The 13,026-nt window shown below is 36.8% G+C and overlaps 1 protein-coding gene across 1 annotated transcript in view; it reads left to right on the forward strand.

Moving 5' to 3' along the window:
* Positions 1 to 13,026, forward strand: part of CFAP47 (cilia and flagella associated protein 47) — a 544,467-nt gene that overhangs the window by 471,626 nt on the left and 59,815 nt on the right. Inside the window, exons 60-61 of the mRNA XM_047075775.1 lie at positions 7,808 to 7,967; positions 10,099 to 10,193. Of these exons, the coding sequence (XP_046931731.1) occupies positions 7,808 to 7,967; positions 10,099 to 10,193 (255 nt within the window). The remainder of the gene's footprint in view (positions 1 to 7,807; positions 7,968 to 10,098; positions 10,194 to 13,026) is intronic.

The raw sequence follows: 13,026 nt of genomic DNA on the forward strand, positions 1-13,026 counted from the left end.
ATTGGACATCATCGCACTAAAATATTTTCCTCTGTAAAAGCCCATGAGAAGGTGATGAAATGGAAAACTACAAACTGGGAGACAGTGTTTGCAAAACTTGTGATAAAGGGTTAGTATCTAGAATATATAAAATGTACTGAAAACTCACTAATAAAAATACAATTAAATTAAAAAATGATCAAAGAACATGAACACGTATTTAACCAAAGAGAATATACTGATGGTTGATAAGCACATGAAAAGGTGTTCAATACAATTAGTCTTTAGGGAAATGCAGAATAAAACCACAATGAGATTTTACTACAAACACATTAGAATGATTAAAATAAAAAACACTAACAACATAAAATGTTGGGAAAGATGTGAAGAAACTGGATCGTTCATACACTGCTTGTGGGAATGGTAAGGGTGTGCAGAATATTCATGGCAGATTTATTATAATAGCCTAAATCCGCAAACAACTTAGATGCCCTTCAATGGGTGAATGGTTAAACAAACTGGTCAGTCCATAACATGAAGTACAGCAATAGAAAGTATGGCAACACAAAAGAATGAAGCATTGATAAGCACAACTTGATTGAATGCCCAGGGAATTTTGCTGAGTGAAAAAGCCAACCTCAAAAATTTACTTGTGGTAAGATTCCATTTATTTCACATTCTTGATGTGAAAAATTTATGGAAATGGAGAATAAATTAGTGGTTGTAATGATTCAGGGATGGAGTAGGGTTTCATGTAGGGTGTCTATAAAAGGTCAACCAGAGGGATCCTTGTGGTGATGAAACTTTTCTATATCTTGTCTATATCAATATAAGTATTCTGGTTTTTATATTGTTTTATAGTTTTACAAGATGTTACCATGGGAGATAACTGGGTAAAGGGTACATGGGATCTCTCTTTCGTTTTCTACAACTGCATGTTTATAATTATTTCAAATATTTTTGTACTGTATATGGATGATATCATGTTATAAGGGAATAGTCTAAAGGATAAAGGCATATACTGCGTTTGATGTCTGTAGTAACTAAAGATGTTATTTGCAGTAATAATATGTTTTTGAAACTATTGCTACTTATGAATTGGAGACTGTCTTTAAGAGCTCAGTGCTTAGTGACATTTACTGTATGTGCTGCTGCCTAACGTAAAGCATGCCCAGTTCTCCAGATAATTATCATGAATGTTTATTAAATTATGTCAGCAGCTGAGCATGATTTCACATTTTTAATAAAATTTCTCTTCCTATTATGTCAAATGACCAATTTTTCACACAAATAAGCACAGGTTCCAATCACACAGATTTGTAATTATGATTTATAGCATAAAGCAGGTGGATTTCTTAGCTAGGCAGTGAAGCTACTAATTTTGTTGTAAAACACAAAGCTACAGCTTTTCTTATGCACAAATATCTGGATGCCTGCCCCTTAGAAAAGTCTCTATAACCGGAAATTTAGACCCACTTATGCCACTAGAATATTTCCATGCAAACAGAAATTGAACTTATTAAAATAGTTTATAAGGACTGGGCTTGTAAAGTGGAACCCAAGGCACGGTGCCCCCTTTTTTGGCCATTTTATGCAATTTTGTTAGTTGCAGAAATACAGGTAAATATTCTAAAAGAGATTCCTGTTCCTGTCCCCCTGACATCCTGGAGGCCCAAGGCTCAGTCTTCTCTTCATTTCTATCCATGCTCATTCTTGATGAGATCTCCTCATTCAATCACACATGAGATTCTAAGAACTTCTAAGTTGATAGACCCAGCTTCATCCTCTCCTTAAATCCAATTCATATAGCCATGCGCTATCTCCACAGTGCCCGCTACCGATGTCCACAAGGCTTCTCAAACTTCCTTAGGTGCTCTGTGCAAATGACACTTTATCAGAGAGGCTTTACTGACTCTCTCACCCTTTATTGTTTTATTTGCACCATACATATAAATACATTTTATTTATTGTTTGACTCCTAATGCATTCTGGAATGCATGACTCAGGAAAGCAGGGGATATATTTTTTTTTTCACTATTTTATCCCTAGTGCTTATTATAGTGCATGGCCCATAGTATTTTTTGAATGAACAAGTGAAAGTGTAAAATAATGTAGAATCAATGTATACTGTACAAAATGGGATTATGTGGATGGAACTGGAGTAGTACCTTCACCATAGCAAAACCTTGATATGTGTATTATATTAGCTTCCTTTTTCATGAGAGGAAAATCTCAGAAATTGAAGTAACTTTCCCAGTGCTAGTGAGTAACAGAGCAAAGATTTAAACTTCTAAAGCTCATGCTCTACACTGTATCGTAGAATATTCCTACAGGTAAGGAGAGAGATCTTACACACACATACATACACATATGCACATTTGCACACACCCATACACACACACACTACTTAGCATGGTGCAGGGGCAAGGAGGACATGGTAATTGATTGATAAGGTATATTTGCTGTAGTAGTAGACATTATTTTATTTTAAAATTTTCTGTGGGTAATTTTAATTGAAATTAAAAATAGGTAGTTTCCAAGAAAATATTCAATTCCCTAAAATTAATTTTTTTAATCTTATCTTTTCTGTTTTATATGTTTTCTATTTTCTATGTTTATAAGGAAACATGTTATCATAGGGTATTACAGCTGGAAAGAACATTAAGGTATTCTGTTCCACACACTCCCGTAAAGCTCAAAACCCTGCTGTCATCACCATCAGTGTTTGTGTGGCATGTATTTGATGGCCTTCAATCATAGAAAATTCTCTCCTTCACTGTGTGTCTGGTCGGGAGACTCTGATAGTGAATTTTTCATTCATTTTGAGCCGACAATGAAGTGTTTACATGAAAATCAATATTTTCTTTAAGTATTACTTTGTTTTTATTTTTGCTAATGTATTCTTGGATTTAAAAAGCAAACACAAAACGTGAACTTACAGGTGCTTAGTTCATGGTGTAAAATTTACCTTAGCAATCATATTTGTGTTGAATAACTCCAAAATCTTTTAAAACATTTTATGTCTCAAGCTTAACATTTTTTTTCTAGTAAGCATGGATTTGTATCTTTTCCCCAGTTACCCATTTTATCAAATATAACCTTCCACTTAGTGCTTGCTTTTTCTATACTAGCCCCATTAATAGTGTCTTCTTTGGACAACTTCATTAAAGCTCAAGCATTAGCTAGCTCGTCAAAAGATGGAGTAAAGCAGCAACAGGCTTTAATCCTTGACAAAGGAAACACAATCTCTGAAATGCTTTTCTTGCCGTTCATTAGATGCCCCATTCATTTGATGAGGTACACGTAGGAAGGGAAGAATGCTTCATCTATAGCCTTTCCGTGATTATAGCAGCCAAATAACAGAGTCAAGTTTCTTTATCTGCCCTATGTTTTGAGAGCCTGGAATTCGAATTTCTGTAAGCAAACTCAGTGGCATCACATGCCTCAGCCTCTAGCATAACAAAAGAGAAGACAATTTCATGCATTAGTTTGCTAGGACTGCAATAACTAAATACTAGACTGGGTGGCTTAAACAAGATAAATTTATTTTCTCACAGTTCTACAGATTAAGGTCCAAGATCAAGCAATCGGTGGCAGGGGTGGGGGGGCTGGTTTCTTCTGAGGTATGATTGCCTTCCCACTGTGTCCTCACATGGTCTTTCCTTTGGGGTGTGCACATACCTGGTGTGTGTCTTTGTATCTGACTTTCCCCTTTTTATAAGGACACCAGCCATATTGGATTAGGGCCCACTCTAACAGTCTTATTTTAACTTAACCACCTCTTTAAAGGCCTTAAGTCCAAGGCCTTAAGTTCTGAGATACAGGAAACCAGGACTTCACCATATCAGTGCCATTATTAATCATAACTTAAAGATATTTGAAATCAGTTATTGAAAGTATAAAGTATCCAAGTAGAAAGTAGGTAGATTTCATGTTTGAAAATGGTTGATGAGGGGCGACTGGTTGGTTCAGTTGGTTAAACATCCAGCTCTTCATCTCAGCTCAGGTCATGATCTCACAGTTCGGGCCCCTTGTCAGGCTCTGCGCTGAGCTTGGAGCTTGCTTGGGATTCTCTCTCTCCCCTCCCCTTCTCTCTCTCTCTCTCTGTCTCTCTCAAAATAAACTTAAAAAAAAAAAAAGAAAGAAAATGGTTGATGAAAAGTCATGTTCATCTTGTACTCTTATTTAAAATTAAAATTTTAAACTTGGACTCTTATTTAAAATAAACCACTATAACAAAAATAATAGCATGGCTCAGGGTGCTAATATGTTTCATAGTATCTCTTTGATTACCTGACATGGGCCATTTCTAATGCCATGCTAAATATTAGAAATTATGCTGTGGGAAGCAGTAATGTCATACCACTAAAGTGATTAAACATGACTCTCCCAGGATGAAATACTTTCATTACTAAAATGAGGATTATGCTCATTTTACTCTCTTGAGAAGATTTTCTTCTAAGAAGGCCGGAAATCTCATAGCCACTAAAGCATTGTACAACTTCTATATTTCAAATGGGAGATCAGTGCATAAATATTTCTAACACCTTTAATCAAAAGAGCAATCAAAATAGCAGTTTTAAAATATACTGAATAAAATTTGAATGCTAAGTGCAATGAGGCCATAGGAGATTTCAAAGGTAAAACAGTAATATCACACTTTGTAACGTTTCCCAGACACTAAGCGTGAAGTATTATCAGGGTTTTGAAAAATTCTATAAATAATCTAAACCTCTCATAAAATATGTAAGTCCATAAAATTAATTATGTAAAATAAAATGTGCATTCTTAAAACCCTTATTAGGGTTTCAAACCTCAAGAATGATTAATGGAAAAAAATAAATATGGGTGCAGTTAGTTTGCGTGCTTCCTCTATGGAAATGGAATAAAACAGACAGAGATAGGTTCAGAAAATATTTTGAGTTTAGAATATGTTTATCAACCTAATGAGTATAGTGATCATCATACTGGCTGGATTTCCTAGTCAGAAGATAGAAAAAACTAACGTGGTTTCTCTCACCCTCCTGCTAAATACATATGAAAATGCCAAAATAAGACTCTAGCAAGTCTGAAAAGTAAAACTATCTGAAAAGCTCTTCCAAGAATTTAGAAGCACGTCATGCAATGCCCAGATGAGAAATATATAAAATAAAGGCCACATTCTTGCCCTTGGATGGATCATGAATAGACAAAAATGTCAGTGATCCCAAAAGTATAAATGTAGGATGATTCCATTAAAAGTACTATTTGCTACCCCATCCATTTCCTGGAACTAACTGTGTATTTCAAATGTAGAAAAATTCTTTTACAAAATGAGTTGGAGGAGGAGTCAGTTAGTCCCACTAGAAAATAAAGCATCTATAATTACGACAATGTGTCACTTACAAATGAAGAGAAAGAAAGACCAAAGAAATCTAAGGAGTCCAGGAAAAGAGTCAAATATGTATGCACATGCCATGAAGGCAGCATTGCAAATCAGTGAACTTTTAAATAAGTGAGTTTGTATAACTAGTCCCCCATAGGAAATCGGTAACCTTGGAAACGTTCTTCTTCATTTCACATGTATGGATAAGTTACCGACGGATCAAAGAACCATAAAAATGAAAGCATATAGGTATTAAGAAACCATGGGTAGATTTTTTAGCAGATAGAAGTGAGAACAGCTTTCCCGTCTCTACTCAAAGTGTTGCACAGGATAGTGGGAAAACCACGAAAATAAAACTCATTTGTGAGACACAAGATGAACTTGATAAATTCTCAAAGTTCTTGTTGATGTTAAATTTCAGTGATTTCATGTAATAACAACACAGTGCTTCTTACTATTCAAGCATATAATAACAATTAAAGAAACTTACGATCACTTCAGCAGAGAACTGTGTCTACTTGTAGACTGCTAAAACATTATGGCTGCAAATAGGCTATTGGATTTTTAATTAAATGGGCTTATTTATCATAGCACTGTCTTTCCACACTTTCAATTCAAACATTATAAGAAAGCATGGTGTTGGCAATGAATTACTCTTTTGTATCTTTGTCTTGACTCCTTATATCATCTAAATGTCTAGGTTTTATTTTCAGTCATTCTAAAATCTATTTTTACTGATAACATAAGATTTTGTAAGGGTAAATGATCACTTCTTAATTTGATTTCCTTAGGGATACAGGGATGGTTTATTTAATGCCGCTCTTACTCTTTTTATCCTATTCCAGCTCTTGCTACTTTTATCCATTTGACTGCAGTGATTCATTAAACATCTAGAGTTCATAAGGATGATGTTGGAAGTGACAGACATTGTTTAGATGTCTTAGTAAGCCACACAGTCTTTCATTGGGACTTTGGCAAATTGTCTCAATTCCTCCACCTCTAAAATAAGAAACATAGTAGCACAGAATTTACAGTGATTTTCTGAGAATGCAGTGAGGTATTGTGTGAAAAATACTTAGCACAGAGCCTGGCATATAGTGAGTACTCAATAAAACCATATTAGTTATTGTTATTAACTATGATAGGAGACATAAGAACATTTTCATTTCCTGAAGAACTAAAATTTAAAATTTGAAAATTTGGGGGCGCCTGTGTGGCTCAGTCGGCTAAGCATCCAACTTTGGCTCAGGTCATGATCTCACAGTCGTGGGTTCAAGCCGAGCATCAGGCTCTGTGCTGACAGCTCAGAGCCTGGAGCCTGTTTCGGATTCTGTGTCTCCCTCTCTCTCTCTCTGCCGCTCCCCTGCTCACGCTCTGTCTCTGTCTCAAAAGTAAATAAACATTAAAAATAAATAAAAGAAGAGAAGAGAAAAGAAAAGAAAAGAGAAAAATTTGTAAGAATTTGGAGGCGGGATGTTTTGCGGAGGGGCCATTTTCTGTTTCCTTTCTTGATGTCTTTAGTAGTTTAGTGCAGTGTTTTCATCTGAGACAAAATGGCTGAAAATCATTGATTTTATAACAAAGAATTTTTAAAAAACAGGATGTAGTCAGTAATCTTTTATTTTCTTATAAAGAGATAGTGTTATTCTTCAAAATAAAGGAGGACATCCCAGTACTTGTCCAATAGGTAGGATGTGCATGTTTTTTTCCAAGTGTGGTCACATGACCATCTGCTTCTGGATCCCGTGAGGAGCTACTTACACATGGAGCTTTTGGGCCCCAGCCCAGTGTGAATAAATCAGAATATATAGTTGGGGCTTAGTAAGCTCATATCTTACAAGTTTTGCAGGTGGTTCTTATGCAGAGTAAAGGTTGAAAAAGTCGAATCCATTAGAACACAAGAAAATGCTGTCGGTGTTTCTGTCTTCTGGTTTTTACAACCTGGCCTTTCTTTCACAAATAAGCTTCAGCTTCCCTCATGGATCAAGTAAATAAATGAACAGGTTGCTGGTAACAATTTTGGTGCTCCAAGCAGAAACCTGGCACTGTTATGGTCTAGGAAAAAAAAAAAAAAAAGACAAGAAATTAAAGTGTCAAAAATTGCAGTACTTTAGCTTTTGGAAAATGTAGTAAGACTTGAAAAGACTCATGGATTTTATGGTTCTTTTATCACTCTGGGAAACACAAGCCAGAATTCTCAACATTTCCTCATCCCTTCCAGCCTCTTCAGGAGAGGCTTCTTGCCTCAGGTTAAAATGTGTATTTTTAAGAGCATTGATGGCATTTGAGGAAAATTAGTGAAGCCAGTGAAGTGCCCTTATAATTTAGCATAATGCATTTTCTTGTTCCGAAGTGATTATGAAAAACTGATAACCAGTAAAAGAATTAGGAGATTATTTTCTGCTGTTAAAATTATACTCTGAAAATGTTTACCACATTAAAAATTAATTGTGTTTTTTACAGGAATCACATTGCCTCCTAAAGAGAATATAGATATCCCAGTGTTATTTATGCCCAACACTATGAAATTACACAGAACAATGGTCATTGTTCAAATGATGAGGGCAAATAGAGAAAGTTGGCCTATTGACAATTTTGAAGAATTAGACACAGAAATGAAAAGGTAACTTATATATATTTATTTTTAATTGTTTTATTTATTTTTGAGAGAGAGTGCACAAGTGGGAGAGGGGCAGAAAGAGAGGGAAACAGAGGATCCCAGTGGGCTCCGCACTACAGCAGCAAGCCTGATGTGGGGCTTGAGCTCACGAGCTGGGAGATCATGATCTGAGCTGAAGTTGGATGCTTAACCAACTGAGCCATCCAGGTGCCCCCAAAAGGTAACTTTTAAATAAGGAAATTTAAGGAAAATGATTTTATTTTGATTGGCATTGACATGATCACTTTCTTTTCTGTGTTATGTAACGTAAAGTCCATGATTTTAAATTCTCTGAAGTGTTGAAATTTGTATGTTCGGAAGAGGAAAATACATTTGTTATATGGGCATAGTATATATCACTTGACGTTCAGAGTGATTTGAAGTTCAGGGTGATGAAAAAGTCAACCTTAAGTATCATGTCAGTGAATCGCAGAGACGTGCAAAGGACTCCTTTTTGACTGGGAAAACAGTTACTGCTGAGACGCCAAATAATAAATCTCCAGAGAACAACCTGAAATAGCTTGTCTTGGCCAACTATAGGACTTGTGATACTGGCATTTACCAAGTGATGGCACTGTGCCAGGAGGTATGACACCCTGAGCAAACACTGGCCTGACTACTGCCATACTGTGTCCTTGCAGGATGCGGGCCGCCTGTCCCTTCTTTGCTTCACTGAATTTTAAGCAAACTCCAATAATGATCAAACTATGTTTTCTCTGCGTTTATAGTTTAATTAAATAACAATCTAGAAATCTTAATTAAAACAAAATTCTTCCTATGGGTGCCTATTTCTTTTCCACATTTTTTTAAAGTTTTATTTATTTATTTTGAGAGAGAGGGAGAGCACGAATGGGGGAGGTGCAGAGAGAGAGAGAGAGGGAGAGAGAGAGAGAGAGGGAGAGAGAGAAAGAGAGAGAGAGAGAGACAGAGAGAGAATCCCAAGGTGGCTCCATGCTGTCAGCACAGAGCCTAGTGCGGGGCTCTAACTCACAAACTGTGAGATCATGACATGAGTCAAACTTAAGAATTGGACGCTTAACCGACTGAGCCACCCAGGCGCCCCTCTTTTCCACATTTAAAAAAATTCTTGGGGTATCTGGGTGGCTCAGTTGGTTAAGTGTCTGACTTCATTCAGCTCAAGTCATGATCTCACAGTTCATGAGTTCGAACCCCGTGTCGGGTTCTCTCCTGTCAGCACAGAGCCCACTTCCCATCCTCTATCCTCCTCTTTCTCTGCCCCTCCCCTGCTTGCATGTGTGTGTACTCTCTCTCTCTCTCTCAAAAATAAACATTAAAAGAAAATTCTTTCCTGTGAACCCATTAGAGTCCATTCTGCCACAATTTTTACCATTCCTACAGTCAGGACTGCCTGTCTATTTGTGGATCCCAATGTAAAATGAAAATGTGGGGGCCTTTGTTCAAAATGGTTAAGAATTTCAAAGTAGTTATTGCTATGTGTTAAACACGCATGGACCAATTCTAAACATGGGGTCCTCGTGCTATTTGTTGCACAGGTCACATGCTCATGCAGCTGGTCCTGCCTGCTGTGTCTTATGTTTCATTTCTAACAAGAAAAGCCCCTTTCAGCAATGACCAGAACCATGTCCTAGTACTGTTGTCATCTTGATGGTTTTGGCAAATGCCCTCTTTTGTTTAGCTGATATCCCCCCAAAAGTAAATTCCTTGTCACCTTCTGAAGTCCTGTACTCAATGGCATTTTTGTGTTTTATGCCTCACCTGTGCAATTTAGAATACAACCCACAGGACCTGTGTTACCTCTGATAAATCATGTTTTAGTCACATCAGTAAATGCCAATACTGACTTTTAAAAGTAGGGGGAAAATTCTTCAATTTTAACTTCCATCTCATGATGGTTGTGTTACATTTTTCTTTGTGATAATTTCCCAGGGTTTGCTTTGACATGTTTATAACATTTGCAGAAAATGATTTGTATTTCATAGTTTTTCTCTACCGAAGTTTAAATTCATGAGCTCTGCTAAAATACCATTAGGTTAAAAATGAATATTCTCTTTTATGCTAGTATTCAAAGTGTTCATAGTTTTTGTTCACTCTTCCTCATTTAATTTCTCATTAGAACAATGGGAACAGCAAGTAGAGAAATCCCAGAAATACACTGGATATACCCTATTCTTGGACTCCCACAGGCACTATATCCTAAATGCCCTCCAGGTAGGTATATTTTAGAATCCGGGAATACCAGGATTCAAAGGGATCGATCATAGAGGTTCCCTTATTCCCACCCCCTTCTTATACAAGTGAGAGAATGAAGGTGCAAAGAAAGTCGTGAACTGAACAGCCCTACTGATGGGAGCGCTGGGACCGATTCTGGTCTCCTCACAGTAAGTCCAACGATCCTTCCACCAAACCATACCATGTCCTGTTGTTCTTCTAGTTGGTGAAACCTAGAAATCAGCTAAGATTGCAATAACATTAGCTTCAGGCCCCTGTAGCCCACAGTCGTGAGGCCCCCGGAGCCCTGCTCTAGATCTATCCGATCCTCAGGTACTTTGGCTCTTGGGTCACATTTTTTTGCCAGATTCCAGCTTCTGTGCAACTTGAAGTCTCATCCAAGAACCATCCAACGGGGACACTGATCCCTCTATTCTCAGTTGTCCCAGACACTAAACTTGTACGATGTCCTCCAAAAACCGGTCAGAATGTACTCAGGGTTTCTAGGAGGTTCACTTCACTACCATATACACAACATAAAATCCCTCCCCTTAAAAGGCCTTTCTCTTTCTCAGTGAGCCCTCTTTTTCTCCACATACTCCAAACTTCGCTCAAGCTTCCTTGTGTTCTCTTTCCTCAATACTCTTCTCACTTCTGCTTTCCTAGGTTTTCTCATTTTCTTCCCACAGTCAGCCTAAGAAATGCAATTCCTCTTGGATATCCATAAAGCAACCTCTTACTAGGCCTTAGGCATAGTTCTTCATAACTAACGATTGCTGAATTGCTCAGCAGCGCAAAGGGATATCTGTTTTGGAGCCCCCCCACTCAACCAACACAGATGAGCTGAAAGCAGTCTTGAAATTTTGAATTTTTCTGCTCCTTGTGATACCAACCTTTGGTAGTGAAATAGAGTTAGTCTTCTGCTGGCATATATTATGTCACCACACTGAGAAAGAAGAGAAAATGCTAACTTTTGCTTGTGGATAATAGCGTTTCCCTGGATACATTGAAGGCCAAGGTTACATATTTCCTTGTGTCGTTTAATTCAACGGGAGTAAAAATCCACATATCTAGCAGTACCTTTGACAGTAAATGTCATTTGTTTTACTTGAAGTATTTTTGCTCTTGAGTTAAAAAATTATCAACACATAAATGTTTCAAATATACTAAATTATCTTCTGACTGCTTCACAAACATGCCAAAACATTTCTTTTATTTCCTTCTAGAAGAAAATTGTTTGTATACTTTCCATAGAGCTGAACGGTTCAAAATTTATGATGCAGTCATCTGATCAAAGTGATGTAATAAAGCCTAGACATTACTCTGTTGAAATACTGAGAGCAGCGTTGCTGATGTTGATGGCAGACACAGTTTTGTTTTTCCCAGATTAAAGCTTTAAAGCAGGCTTTTTTCTTTCAGTCTGAAACAAAGCCTATGCAAACATAAAGGCATAAATTTCTTGCACAGTTTTCTTCAAAGAAAGTTAAGCATGCTGCAAAAACAGAAAGGCATTTTCCATCAAATCACTTCTCTTGGTAATTACTTGATTTTTAAATTAAGTATGAGTTCTATAAATAGTCTGTGTCGCGTTAGCACAACCCCGTAGTAACATCAGTGTTCTGAAACAGATTGTATACCAGTTATTAAATCATTTTAGCAGAATTCTAAAGCCTATTCTAGTAATTATTTTTATCTACAAATGCCCTTGAGAAGAAAAAATGAGTACAATTATATAAATACATATTGCTTCCTTTCTGTACAGTCCATCCTTCATTCTTATGAACACATCAGAGATAACACATTGCTTTCTCTGCTCAGCTGTATCACCATCGATGTTTATTGTTTCCTCTCTGTTTTTATGTGTCTGTCATTCAGGTTATTCTTAAACCCAGGGTACTTTTGTCATTCTGTGAGCCACCTTTTTTGTGTGTGTATTCCTATCTGCTCCTATCCATTGGGACAGGTAATTGGAAAAGGACTCCACTACTGTCACAGTGTGAAGACAATGGAATGTGAATCCACTGTGATTGAGAAATCCGTGCATTGCCAGGGCACTAATTTCCAAAGGACTTAGAGGGACAAGACCAGTGACATGATACTAATTGTAACTTTGATCACACTAATTTCCAATTTAATGCTTTAAGACTGAAGCTAATTAAAACCAAAGAAGCTTGTACATTTCCCTCAGTCATGTCAACCCTCTTAATCCACATCTTGTATTTCACTACTTATTCTACGTCTAAAATGTTCAATACCAACCTGCAAATTTTAGAATTAAAAATAAATAGATGTTATATATTTTTGTACTATAAATGTGATATGTATGGTGAAAACACATAAATTGGAGGACATTATCTAGTTGTACAGTTTAGATGATTATAGTATTATTGGTGCCACACAGTATAGTGCAATACATTTTAAAAGCTTTTTTGGGGGTGCCTGGGTGGCTCAGTTGGTTAAGCATCTGACTCTTGATTTCAGTCTGGTCATGATCTCACAATTTGTGAGTTTGAGCCCCGCATCAGGCTCTGCAATGTCAGCGCTGAGCCTGCTTGGGATTCCCTCTTTACTTGTCCCCTGCTCACTCTCTCTCTCAAAATAAATAAATAAACTTTTTTTAATAAGTAGGCTTTTTTATATTATCATTCCCTTTTATCCCTTATATTAAATTTATGTTTTATGTGCATCTGAAGTGATAAAAATATAACAGTTAATATATTTTTAAGAAACAATATTTTTATTTATGTGGATGTGGGTTCAGCTTTTGGCTTTGTCCAGCCAAGCCGAGGATGGCAGAAAGGATTACTCAAGACTCCGTACAAGTCAAGAGAGG

The sequence above is a fragment of the Lynx rufus genome, unplaced genomic scaffold, assembly GCF_022079265.1.
Source record: "Lynx rufus isolate CCGP_SWC_20201006 ecotype Redwood Valley unplaced genomic scaffold, mLynRuf1.p SCAF_14, whole genome shotgun sequence".
Classification (NCBI taxonomy): domain Eukaryota; kingdom Metazoa; phylum Chordata; class Mammalia; order Carnivora; family Felidae; genus Lynx; species Lynx rufus.